Genomic DNA, 13,892 nt, shown 5'->3' with positions numbered 1-13,892 from the left:
TCCATAGCTCCATCTTTAAATTTGAGAGTGGTTAAATTTCTCCAACAACCTCCCTGAGCTGAACAAAAACGTGGCGGTGTGACGCTTTGTTGTTTTTTGAATCAAGATTGCCCCTTTATACGAGGTTTATTACAGCTGAGCCCACCTCACACATCTAGAGCAGAAGTGTAATCCTAATAAAAACGAAATGTAATAACAACAAAATAACAGTTCAGATTGTGCTCAGTTCATCTCGCTCATAAATGCCCTTCGACTATTTTGTCTAGGGAGAAGATGAGAAATTGTATTAATAGTGATGGGCTCAACTCCAACGGTAGACCCTCTCAAAAATTCTCCCTTGATCACGGATCTAAAAGACTTTCTAAATTCCTCGTTCTTCCAAGTGTATAAGAAAGGGTTTGTGACAAAGAGAGCGCAGAAAATCATCCATGAAGAAGTTCTTAGTGCCAAGGGCACTGTCATAAAAAGTCCAGTGAATAACACCCAGAGAAAAGGCTCTGTGGTGAGTATAAATATGAAACACACTGCCAACACGTAAAAACCCAAACGTTTGTCCTTTCTAGGGAAGGAATACGGAAGGTTATTCACAACTGGAAAATTCAATATGCTGACTCTCTTTACACTAATCTGCACCCTTCGAAATATTTTGAAATAGCAATACAGAACAACCACTGTCTGGGCAATAATAGTCAACATAAGTGTACCAGCTGCAAAAGGGTCTGAGAGAATTGGCTTCCCTTTAGGGAGTGAAGCTGCTGCAACCGGTAGATTCAAGCATCCTTCCTGTGAGTACCGCGAGGATGTGAGCCAGGGAAGAAGAAATCCAAGTGCCAGTAGCCACGACGCGCTTATCATCCATTCCGTGTGCCTTTTTTGGTAGATTGACAGATAAGTCGATGGTATTTTGGTGATCAACACGTACCTGTTGATGGCGATAAGGGAATGGGAGAGAAGAGAGACTGTGATGCCGAGAAATAGGAGAGCATCTTTGAAGGATTGGTACCACGCCGCGAATAGACTTCCAGTGGACATCAGCACCGCCTCGTGAGGCATCCAAAACGCGCACACCAACAGGTCGGCTATACAGCCGTTCACAATAAATGCATTGCTAGCCGTCCGAAGTTTTTTAAACGAAAGGACGAGGTAGACAACCAAAATGTTTAAAATGGTCCCAAACAAGCACATGGCAGAATAGAGTGCCGCAATGCCAATTTTTGCACTGCGTCCAACATCGCAGTGTGACTGTTGCGCCGAATGGTTTGGCATGTTTGAAGAATACAAATGTTTTTCATAAGAGAAATCGGCGAGCAGTCATTTTTGATAGTGTTGTTCTTAATCTCTTGCTCAGTAGATGTAGATGTTGTTCCCCCCGTTACGGCTTATGCCAGTCTAATTCACTGGCATAAAGACGCGCGCTTGAAGTGATGCTGCAGGGACACTAGCTCAACAAAGACGATGTAGTGAGCTGACAGAGGAGCTAGAGAGGGCTGAGCGCAGGTACCAATCTATGCGGCGTATTCATGAATGTTGTAGCAACGCCTCATCATATGTGTTGAATTAACTAAGTCTACTATGATGATGAAAGCAATAATATCATAGCCTAAATAGAGAAGAGGAAAATCAAACAATCTGTGATTAAGACTAGGCCTACATGGGGAGGCAAGTCAAAAAATCAATTTATCCCCTGGGGATAGGTAGCCAGCCATGTGACATATTTAATATTTCAACAAACAGAGGCTTTTGAACATCTACTGTATAATTATCAGGCAAACTCAAAATGATAATGATTACAGTAATGATCATGCATACATAAGTAACACCACCATTGACGGTTTTCATATCATCTTTGAGTAGTTTAATTCAGTTTGTTCATAGCCAAATCTCTCAGCAAGACTGTTTGCTGCAGCATTTCAAGAGCATCCATTCAGCCATTTGCTCTAAACATACTATTCATCACACATAAGCCGACTAGAGCTGGACATGCAGTTTACCCATACATAAAGAAGCAGATTTGATCCAATCACTGATTTAGGCAAATGATGTTACTATGCGAAGTAACTAAGTGTAATAAGTTCCTCAACACAGTGTGACAACCCCATACGCCGTGTGGAGCTTGTAAATGAACTGCATGATGAAAAAGACTGGCCAGTAGATGTGCCTTTATAGAATTGGAAGTCAAAGCATCTCATATTCCCTACATCCAATTGCCATATATCCACAACGGAAGTCACGTTTACAGGAAGTATAAACATTCTGTAATGAGGAAAGGTCATGGTCCAAGTCACACCCAGTGCCTTATTTTATAGGCCTCATCCATCATTGTTCTCTACCAAAAGAAAATTAACGAATCATAAAACGCCAAGTTGATTCATTTTTAGCCTTGTTATCAAAAGAGGGCTATTTGGCAACAAGCTACAAAGCTGTGAAAAACTAATTATAGGCTTTGTCATTAGAATTTGAAAGGCAAACATGAATTAATTAGGCTGAATTGTCTCTTCACGAACAGTGGCCACCTACTGCAGTATCCAGTCGCCCACAACCACACGTGAGTAGCAAAGATTATTGAAATGAGATGAGGAAGCAATTTGTACTGGAGTCATAGTGCAGTGGTAAAACACCAGATTTGTACTGGAGTCATAGTGCAGTGGTAAAACACCAGATTTGTACTGGAGTCATAGTGCAGTGGTAAAACACCAGATTTGTACTGGAGTCAGAGTGCAGTGGTAAAACACCAGATTTGTAACATATTATGAGCCTACTTCGGCACAGGATCAAACCAACCTTGCCATTTCACTTAAGACAAAACGTACAAGTAATTAAGCCCTATCCCAGAGTTTATGCACCAAGCTACTTGTCATGGGGAACAAGAGCTGTTTATAAAAAGAGACAGAAAAGTAAGACAGCAATTAGACCAAGCCAACCAGAATGTGGCCAGTCAAAACAGCACGGCAAAAGCCACAGAATTTACACAGAGGCAAGAATCTTTAAAATTAGTTTTTATTTTGTTACTTCCTTTTGCTATTTGCGTAAAATATATATGTATAGTAGATACATTTGCATTTCTCTATGCTAACTGTATGTGTCCATGAAAAAAGCTAAAATACTGATCTACACTTATGATATTACATACTGTTTGAAAAAATATATGCAAGTAAGAATTTTACAGCTATTCATTGTACATTTCAAGGAGGTAGAATACTTGCGATATTAAGATTCTCCCATTTCTAAACAAAGAAAAGCATTTCACTGCCTGGAATGTACAGAGTTTTAAAATAATATGAAAAATCATAAAAAGGTTTCCTTGCCATCATTGACAGAGCTTTCTGTCTTATTTTATTTTTTTAAACAACTTAGATATTCAACAGTTGAATAAGATGGATGTTTTATAAACCTTCCAAATATATGGATGCAAGCACCTTAGTAAGGTCCAACATGCAGTTTACTTTGGAAAGGCATAGGTCAGATTCATTTGTATAAAACCAGCTTTGATAGAAAGCTGCATTGTACACCCAATGACATCCAGCATAAGATTGTATAATCTTTCAAAGGAGGTGTTTTGGGGGGACAGTTGTGATTCTCAATTATGTAGGATATTAACCTCTACTGAACACCTTTAACTTAGTATAATCGGAGGATAATGGGAGAAACAGGAAAACGATTTCAGTCTTCTTTTGACAAACACACCAAACATAAACATTTGAATTAGCAATGACGCTGGTTAAAAATCTGTTGCCATTGTGCTTTCATTATAATAAAACTCTGTAACATAATTGGCTCTACAGTAGTGTGCAAAAAAAATAGGCTGCCACAAATCAAGTCCATAATCTAACAAGCATGTCTTTGCGGTTCGGGTAACACTTTGAAAAAACCTGCTCATTAAAAACAGAAACATGTTCCCTTCCAAGAGCATTATTGCAGTGACGTCTTGTGTCTATGGAGGGGGTTGAAATGAGTGAGGAGCTGTTTCGTGTTGTGTGTACTGTCAAATTCTAAGACAAAATCTCTCTCAACAGTAGTACTGAATATTATTGGTGTAGTTTACCACACATATTTGACAAACCAAGTCCTTAAGCGGGTTAATGTACAGGGATGTAGTGGTCGAAAAAAAGGTGGCTAAACAACAGACACCAGAGGAAATGTAAATGCTGACGTTAAAATCGGCAAATTTTCGTAAAAGGTGGATAAACGCTATTCACAATTTAAAAAGACATGTAACAGCGTTAACTGTACATGTGTTTATCTGTGACTACTGTATATCCCTGCTAATGGTAGTAGTATAATTAATTGTATGGAGGAGGTAACAGATGAGAGTATTTAAGTATCTATTTGTTAAATTTGGGTCCACCAAATCACACAAATCTATTCACCCTTTAATGCTATGGGTAGAGGATGACTTTACACACAAGACTGAGACGACAACCCCCCCCCCCACATACTGTACACAGACACACACACAAGCACTTTTCCCCTGAGCCTGCATGCAGCAAATACTTCACTGATAAGAAACAAGGCTCTACATCACCTCGCTGTGAACCCCTCATGTTTTGATCTAGATATGTTGTTAGTGTAGTACACAAGACAGAAATAGAAAAAGAATCATAAATAATAAATCAGAACATGTTCTTACACCCAAATAAAACTCGTAAATATAAACATGTATGTTTACAGGCAATACAATCATGTCATGTGTCATGTGTCATGTATAGATAAAGTAGTATAAAATCATTTTAATCTAAAAAATATCCTCTCTTTCAGTACAAGTAATACAGTATGTGTGTACATACTATTAATATATAGCACATATAAAAGGAAATATGCAATGCCTGAAATCAGAGCTGCCTATGTGGCCACATCTCAGCTTTAAGGACATTGAGCACTAACAAGGTTACAGCCTGGCCCGCACCCCAACAAGAGCATGAGCATAGCAGGCCATAACAAAATAAAGGCTGGGTAAACAATGCCCCTTTGTTAGCATATACAAACAGTGACTTCAGTTTTAAGGTGAATTGAGGCCTGAAGCTGACAGAAGCAGCACACAGCTCACAAGCTGCCCTCAAAAAATCCCAGGAGCCCTTGGGAGCTTGTGGATGTGGATGCAATTGTACACACACATACACTCAGCGCCTTCTGGTTTATTTGTTTCCCTTTTAACACATGGGAGACAGTAGGAGAGACTGAAGAATGGGTGGGTGTTTGAGTGGGGAAGGTGCTGAGAGGAAAGGAGGATGATAGGAGTCAGAGGGCGAAGGAAAGGTGTCCGGTCTTGGTCAACGTAGCACCGCCACTTTAGTACTGAGCATATTCAGATTGAAGGGACTGCAAGAGAGGGAGACAGAGACACAAACATGATGTTGAGCATAATGGTCGTGTATCACACACAACCTCTAAAGCAAATAGAAAACCAAATTGCTGTACATAATTGTTGTCAAAGTGTTGATGGCATCAAAAGATAATGAAGTCAAGGGGAAAGCCCTATCCTCTGCATGAAATGCTGTGGTGGGTTTAACATGTTAAATAATCTATTCAGATAGAGATGTTGTCAGATTCAGATCTGAGAGATGTTGCACGTAACAAAAATGTCAAATCGTTTTACATTGTAAATACTACATTTCACCTCAGAAACTAACACAAATATTGATGGAAGGTTATAGAGGGGGCTTTATAGGGGTTGGGATGCAGGGTGAGCCAAGGGGGTAGGGTATGAGATAGAGTGCAAAGTGGAGACACATTCATACCATACAACCATCAGTCTCAACAGTGCCACTTCTTATCACTCATTCACACGGTTCTTGTTGTCAGTTTTAGGCTCCGAGGTAACAAAATCAGAAAATTGTGCAGCGGGGCGAACACTTTTGAATCAAAAACAGACACTTCCTGTTACTGCACTAGATACTGAGCAGCAGAATAAAGTTGCATGCACTAGTGGGAGAACTAGGCCTTTACTCAAATGTCAGGCGCTGGTCTGGGCATATGAAGGGCCTAAAGGAGGATTACTCTATATCCTCTCAGGGAATTTGCGTTATAATGAAACTGTCATTACAGGGGGGCAGGAGCTGGCACAGGGCCAACACTAAGAGACACTTTTTAGGCAAAGGAGACGTCCAAAAATCTTTCACTTTACTCGAACTCCCAAGATGCGGGTAACATTCTGTAGAGCCAAACTCCTGTACAGCAAAAAAGCTAAATAAGGGAAATACAGTAAACATAATAATATATTATTAGAAACATACAAACATACACTTTATTAGGTACACCTGTTCAACTGCTCGTTAACGCAAATTAAATCAGCCAATCGCATGGCAGCAACTCAATGCATTTAGGCATGGAGACATGGTCAAGACGACCTGCTGAAGTTCAAACTGAGCATCAGAATGGGGAAGAAAGGTGATTTAAGTGACTTTGAACATGGCATGGTTGTTGGTGCCAGACGGGCTGGTCTGAGGATTTCAGAAACTGCTGATCTACTGGGATTTTCACGCACAACCGTCTCTAGGGTTTACAGAGAATGGTCCGAAAAAGAGAAAATATCCAGTGAGCGGCAGTTCTCTGGGCGAAAATGCCTTGTTGATGCCAGAGGACAGAGGAGAATGGCCAGACTGGTTCGAGATGATAGAAAGGCAACAGTAACTCAAATAACCACTCGTTACAACCAAGGTATGCAGAAGACCATCTCTGAACGCACAACACGTCGAACCTTGAAACACCACACCGGGTGCCACTCCTGTCAGCTAAGATAAGGAAACTGAGGCTACAATTCGCACGGGCTCACCAAAATTGGACAATAGAAGATTGGAAAAACGTTGCCTGGTTTGATGAGTCTCGATTTCTGCTGCGACATTCAGATGGTAGGGTCAGAATTTGGCGTTAACAACATGAAAGCATCCATCTAACTGCAGCATGTGAATATGTGTTAGTCTTCAGGTTATTAGTGTCTGCGGCCTCAGTGTCCTTATGTTAAAGTTAAAGTTAGACAGCCAGAGACCAGAATGACACAGATACTCATCCATCATCCAATGAGCAATCACATGTGGGTAAGCCCCTACTGCATCAGCCAAAAGGGCTTAAGTGGCCAATGAGCCTATGTTAACCCACAATCCATCTGTTCCCTCAAATTAGTTTCCTGTTAATGTTTTGTTCATTTGCTTTACTTACTCAATTTAAGTAGGCACGGATCTACTCTAAAGAGGTGAGAAGTTAAAAGGCGGCAGAGCTGAGTGAATCCACAAAATGCCATTTGAGAGGCACTTCATCACACTAATTAGGATTCTTCCTAAATGTGCTAGTAATTATTTCGATATGAGCAAACAAAGGCAGACTATTCAGTGTGGAATGGCCTGATACAGTAGCTATGGTTAGTGCCTATAGCCATTTAGAATGGATCCAGTCAGGCCATTTCACCCATTCAGACAGGAGTTGAGAAGTTCAGTGGAGCCACCAGAGATTGAAACACACAATTTAGAAAAATCAAAACAAGAGGGCAGGCATGATTTTGAGCAGTGCGAGTACTGTAAGAGAAGAGAAAGAGTTTGGAGGGATGCAATACAGAAATATGCTGCTGTTGTGTTGTTTGAAAGGGGGCGGAGGGCACACTTACTGGGATAGAGCGGCTGAGATAGCGGCCAGAGGGTCCACTCAGCCCAGAGTAGCTTCCCTGGGGTCTGTAGGGGCCAAACTCCTCGGGCCCCAGCCTCCCAGCATGGTGGGGGGCCGTGGGGCCACCGTGGCTGAAGGCTGCACTTTTGCTGGGGCCTGCCACACCACCAGGGGGCGTGGGGGAGCAGTTATACTGATTGTTGTTGTTGACCTCGTGGTGGTAATTGCGCGTGCCGTTAGAGTAGACCCCGTGACCCAGGGCCGTCCGGGCTGATGGGGGGATGGTGGTGGAGGAGGGAGGAGAGGAGGAAGGTGAAGAAGGGGCGTACGGCGGCTTCCTTTTGCTGCTATTGTCTTCATTGTCGGCTGCGTATAAGTTGCCTAAGGAGCTGGCTAACCTGGAGTTGATGGAGGAGCTGAGATGGGGATTGGGTGGGGGGGAGGGGATGTCTTAAACACAGGCACACACAATGTACAGGACACAGCCCAAACAACAAGGTAACAGTCACTGCCTTCTTTGTAATAGGGTTCTTCATGAAGTGGATCTTATGGAGTGGGTTTTGGGGTCCAAAAGGGTTATTTAACACCTCAAGCTAACCCCACTGTCCCTTATATAAAACAGGCCTAATAGATGGTCCTGTGACCCATATACCTTTTACAGCATCTAAAAATCCAGTACATACAGTGCCTAATCTACACAGTGCATAATTGATTCCTTTGCAAATCAGAGACCCTATAAAAACAAAGATATTAATTCCAAAATTACATGAACTATTATCCTTGCATTAAGATGGACTCAATTCAACTTACTGTGTGATTTGTTGATGACATTTTGCATATTAGCTCATTTTAAGTGTTAAGGGTCTGAATATTTATGTACATGAGGTATTTCTGTATTTCAATTTTAATAAATGTACTGAAATTTCAAAAACCTGTTTTCGCTGTGGAAAAAGTGAAGGGGTCTGAATATGTTCTGAAAGCACTGTAAACCAAAATAAGTCACTCTCAAGAGATATATTGCATAATCTCGCCCATCACAGTCCCTATTACAAAATAATCCATGGCAGTTTGGGCAGCTCACTGCCTACAGTGTATCGGTTGAAATCTCTATAAAAATCGGTCTGGTAAACCACACCGTATATATTCCCTACCCTGTCTAATGTCTCCCTTGCCACTCACTCTCAGAGAATAGGGTAGTCACAGACAGGTAAAAACACCACCAGGGGACTGAGACAGCCAAGAAAGACAAGACAGGAGAAGAGAGAGAGAAAGAGGGTTAGCAGAGTTATATAAATATAACCTACAGGAGGCAAGAGAAGAGATAAGCATGTAATAACAATGGGAGAGAGCTATGCTGTATGAAACGAAAGGAAATACAGAGAAGGGGGGGGGGGGAGGGAGAGAGAGAGAGAGAGAGAGAGAGAGAGAGAGAGAGAGAGAGAGAGAGAGAGAGAGGGAGGGAGAGAGAGAGGGAGGGGGAGAGAGGGAGAGAGAGGGAGGGAGAGAGAGAGAGAGAGAGAGAGAGGGAGAGAGAGGGAGGGAGAGGGTAATAAGTGAGTTTGAGGTCAGGCTCACCTCTTGAGGTTAGAGGCTGAGGACGAGGAACTACGGCTGATTCTTTTGGCTGCGGCGGAAGCAGAGGATGATAGGACTTTGGAGGACTTGAGGGGGGAGATGGAGCCCTGGGTACCTACCCCGAGGTTCATCCTGCTGGGGAGAAAGAAAGAAAAAACTCATCTTCCTGACTCACAGGTTTGATACATATGTGAGAGCTTCCAAACACACTGAAATAAATCATGTCTTTCCTCTGTCATTAACATATTAAACGCAGAATAATTTATTAACCTACATTTCTATTGTTAAAGCAATAGCAAGCAAACAATAGCAAAGGACAGACTTGATAGGTGGCTCTAGTCTGTTCTTGGCCAAGAAGGTAAACTCCTTTATTTGAGCAACTAGTTGGTGGGAAAGGTCTTAAAAAGCACAATAATTTAAGCTTTGGTATGCTGGTTCAATGGGAGCTATAGCGAAGACAGAAAAGAAAAGGATAGGAATCTCTCAGAATCTTTTCATAAAATAAATGTTCTGTATCCTTCTTGCTCATGGTTTTCCAGGGGACGTCTGGGGCAAAAGGGCCGTATTTTCTTTCAGGAGTGTAGAGCACTTACAGTGCTGGCTCAGTCCCTTCCATTTACACATGCACACGCACACACACCTCTGAGTGGATGAAAGGACGAGGGTGTGAGGGAGTGGGAGGAGAGCTCCGTCCTAGAGCCCTCTTCTCTCACTGCTCTTCTCTTCTCAGAGATATTAATTAAAGGCTACACTCTCACACAAAGGAGGGAGTTCAATTTCCATCCCCTCTTCATGCACTAAAAAAAAAGACCCTTCTCCGGCTTCAAGCCAAGAATACCCCACTGCCTCTATACCTTATCTCAGTTGAGCCATCGGCAATTCACGGCCCTGATGGCAGCTGCAATGTTAGCAGTATTGTTGGTTGTTATGGCCGAGAGTTTATTCACATCCAAGTGCATCAATGTTGTCCGCTGTGTGGTTTTCTGGAAAAAAGTTAGTCTGTAGGGATTTTGACTGCAGTTTCCAGTTGGGTGTGACAAAGTGGACGGTTAACGACATGTATGGCGTCATGTCAGCGAATACCTGTTTGAACCCGACAGCAGCACTTGATACAGACAGATATCCCATCCGTGCAGCTGTTAATGGGTGTTTCAGTTTGAGGTGCAGTGTAGAGTGTAGATTAGTTCCCATCTCTGACCGTCATCTTTTTCATGCAAATCTTGCCAATAACCCAGTCCAAATCTGCAGGCTCTCCTTTATCATCAGGTCAGAACCTGAAATGCTGCATTTCTTTTTTAGGGACCAAGTCATTAAGCGCTAGTCATCATTTTTTTTTTATTAGGTGGAAGAGGTCACATGCAGCACGCTAAGTGTTTCACTTGTAATTCTTTATCCCTGGCCACGCTGGCAGCAGCGCTGTTACACATTGTGAATTGACAAACACTGCTTAATTTGGCAGTTTGATAGATAGCGGAGCAGAACTTTTATGCTGGTATTGAAAAGCGTACCGTGGGCATTTTCAAATCCTGCGGGATACCATATTGCCGTTTGACCGCCCAACCCTAACCCAGCATACTACATAATAATGGAAAGGAAAAAGGACAATAAGAAATATGGTAAAACTTGGGGTACCTAAAAGGTTGGGACGGTGACCTGGTGTGCATTTTCATGTCTTCAAGTCTGAAAAGGGGATATTAATACAATGAGTACAATATATGAGTGTTCACATTGAAGGCCAGAATGTTAAAAGCGGAATTTTACTCCAAAATCATTTTGGGATCAGCCCACCATTTTGCGCAACAGAGCCTCAAAAATATCCTAATAGCAAGCTTAGATTTACTTCCTGGAATAGTATCATGATGATGCATTTGGACACAAAACTCAAAGCTCTTACCTTAGGGCGCCTGTCGTGGCAGACCTGGGCTGGCGCCGGCCCTTTAAGGCACGCAGTTTATCTCCTTGGGTCATGCACAAACCATTCTCCCCATAGTCATTCTGTGGAGAGAGCACAGTCCCATAAGACTGCTGTGACATAGCATTCACTACTCTGACACTCATATTATAAAGCATGATGTAACCAACCAAATAGTTTCCTTAATAAATCAAAGGCACACACATTTCTATTGTCTGTCAAGTTATATGACATTTGTTTGATAATTAAGTCTACAAGGAATATTTTGCAAGTATATTTCTCATCAGTCCACCCTTTATATCGTCCCGAAATATAATATTTTTTTGTTTTTGCATAAACCTCAGATATCCTAATGACAAGAAAGAAAGAAAGAAAAGAAAATAGGCCACACTGTTTCATTACCTCATTACCAGTTTAAAAACATTCTCTAGAAACACTGGAACATAATTGAAACAGACCCCCACCTCAGAGAGGTTTTCAAAGCTCCCAAGTACCCTACAAAAGACGCCAGAATTTAAGGTCTATTCTGACACATCTGACCCCACTCCACCAAAACCCTGGAGATTCCAAGCAGCAACTATAGATGCGACAGTTGCGCACAATGCAGCTTTACACATAAGTATGCTTTTTTCCATCATTCATGCACAGGAAAAAAGTACAATATCAAAAGGCATTATTACATGCAAATCCACACGTGATTTACATGCTCAAATGCCTGTGTGCCCTAGCTCACCTTGGATGACCACCAGAGCTCTTCATCATGCACAGAAGAAAACATTGCAGCGCTATAAGAAATAAGGACCTGCCCAGTTGCGGCCCACTTTGCAAAGGTGGGACATGACACCTCGGCCCTGAGGTACATAAGCATCAACAAGTGATGACTTTTGCTTTGTGACATGGTGCATTATCATGCTGGAGGTAGCCATTAGGAGATGGGTAAAATTATGGCCATGAAGGGATGCGCATGGTCAGCAACAATACTCAAATAGGCTGTGGCATTCAAGCAATGATTGATTGGTATTAATGGGCCCAAAGTGTGCCAAGAAAACATTCCCCACACCATTACACCACCATGAGAAGGTGTACAGGAGTTCCTAATAGTATATTAGGAACAATATGTTCCTAATAGTGCTCAGTGAGTGTAGATGTCTCAGTACAATGTGCATATTTGGGAACCTGTATATGACAACATCAAGTCGCTGACTTCAACTGCCTGTCTGCAGTGCACCCTTAACCCAATGGAGAAAGCCCACCTACGCACAGACGTGCACACACACACACACACACACACACACACACACACACACACACACACACACACACACACACACACGATGCAGTGACTCAGCCTCTGTTTAGTCATTACCATGCTACTGTTCTACACTGCATCACCATCCCCATGTGAGGGAAAGGAAGCTGGGCACCGAGAGCTGAACATTCCAGAGAGAACACTAGGATGGTGTTACATAAAGATGAAAGGTAAGGGAAGATCAGACCATAGCATTGTGTAGAAAGGACAGCTAAGATGACATTTTCCTTGCACAAAACAGCCTGTGCAGTGAGCAACGTTGATGCTAATAATGATAATCAACATCATTTGTTCAGCACTTTTCATAAATTGTAGCCCAAAGTGTTTTACAAATAGGCACTAAAAATAAGTTGGCCAAAATAAAAGTAAGATTTGAAATAAACAAGACAGTATTCTACATTTGACTATCTTGTATCCTCTGCAACATATTTTTTGCTGTTTACTTTAATTTTGGTTTAAAAATCGTAAAAGAAAAATCTAAACATAATAAATTGCAAGTAGGGTATATGAGCTTTACATTCTTTTTACATTAGCAAAATATCCCCCTTAGCATAAACTAATATTTAAAATAGTTAGGATATCAAGGGAAGGAAGGCTTGACGGCAACTTATGCATAATTTTTCTCAAATTACCACCATGGGTTACATGTAGTTCCGCTGCATGCCTATGCTCAGATTACTTATGGACCTATTGCCAATGGTCACATTTTTCCAGAGGCAGTGGAAAATATAACCCTGAAAATATGTTCATTGAAAATGTCATTATTATGACTAAATGTTCTGTATGAAATATTTTGGTTTCCATTTGATGTTTGATGTTGGTTAAAAAAAAGGGTGAGAAACCGTGTTCTAGACTTAAGCTCAGCAGGTTAACTGTCATGGTTCAAACCCAGTCAGTCACATAAGCAGTACTTTTGGACTTTTTGTGACCCTCACCTCTTGAAGGCGGTCGCTGCTGTGGGACCTGCAGATGCCAGTGTTGGCAGGGCTGAGGGAAAGGTCGTCCATGCTGGTGATGAGGTGAGACACCCCCCTCTCCTCGAGCTGCCTCTGCTTCTGCTGGGAGCGTTGCACATCGCCCTGCATCCACATTGCTCCCTGCCTCCTGAGAGGGAGAAAGGGGGGAGGAGAGGGGGGCAGGAAAAAGCCAGAAAGAAGGAGAGAGGTTGCATTAGGACACACTGGCCTCCTGTGTGGCCTTAAATAAGTAAGACCGTTGTCAACGTGGTCTGACGGGTGAGAAACCAATACTTTCTGAGAGGAGTGTACACTCACACGCTACGGCCATATCATGCCCTCGGGTGGAAACTATGCCAGGAGATAAGGGCACCTTCTCCAGCTCTGGCTGGTTAATGGGGGAACATATTTTAGTGGGAACCCTTTAATCTTTACCCGTTTCCCACAAGACCCTGGAACTCAGCTCCGGACAGATCAGGACAAAGTCTGTTAAGTTTCAGAGATGACGGACTGGGAGCATGACCTGAGCACTGTGTTCAGACACACA

General features: G+C 42.2%; 2 protein-coding genes across 5 annotated transcripts in view; both read right to left on the bottom strand.

The window, feature by feature from the left end:
• Positions 1-222: 222 nt before the first annotated feature.
• On the bottom strand, positions 223-1,266 carry gpr88 (G protein-coupled receptor 88; the record flags this gene model as incomplete). The annotated part of the gene is made up of 1 exon (XM_083672509.1): positions 223-1,266. One exon carries the CDS (start codon positions 1,264-1,266, stop codon positions 223-225), a length of 1,044 nt encoding a protein of 347 aa, XP_083528635.1.
• A 1,723-nt stretch (positions 1,267-2,989) lies between these two features.
• The window catches only part of cdc14ab (cell division cycle 14Ab), a 33,211-nt gene continuing 22,308 nt past the window's right edge, over positions 2,990-13,892 (bottom strand). Inside the window, exons 11-16 of one of the 4 annotated variants that reach the window (XM_083671708.1) lie at positions 13,325-13,493; positions 11,063-11,163; positions 10,801-10,848; positions 9,169-9,303; positions 7,595-8,009; positions 2,990-5,316 (exon numbers count right to left, since the gene is read on the bottom strand). In XM_083671708.1, coding sequence (XP_083527834.1) covers positions 5,287-5,316; positions 7,595-8,009; positions 9,169-9,303; positions 10,801-10,848; positions 11,063-11,163; positions 13,325-13,493 — 898 coding nt within the window. In that variant the 3' untranslated portion in view covers positions 2,990-5,286. Of the gene's footprint in view, positions 5,317-7,594; positions 8,010-8,029; positions 8,821-9,168; positions 9,304-10,800; positions 10,849-11,062; positions 11,164-13,324; positions 13,494-13,892 lie in introns of those variants that run through there. The other 3 variants (XM_083671710.1, XM_083671709.1, XM_083671711.1) reach the window with 3 other exon arrangements.

This window comes from Argentina silus (genome assembly GCF_951799395.1).
Source record: "Argentina silus genome assembly, chromosome: 6".
NCBI classification, from domain to species: Eukaryota; Metazoa; Chordata; class Actinopteri; order Argentiniformes; family Argentinidae; genus Argentina; species Argentina silus.
This window is presented reverse-complemented; position numbering and strand designations above follow the sequence as displayed.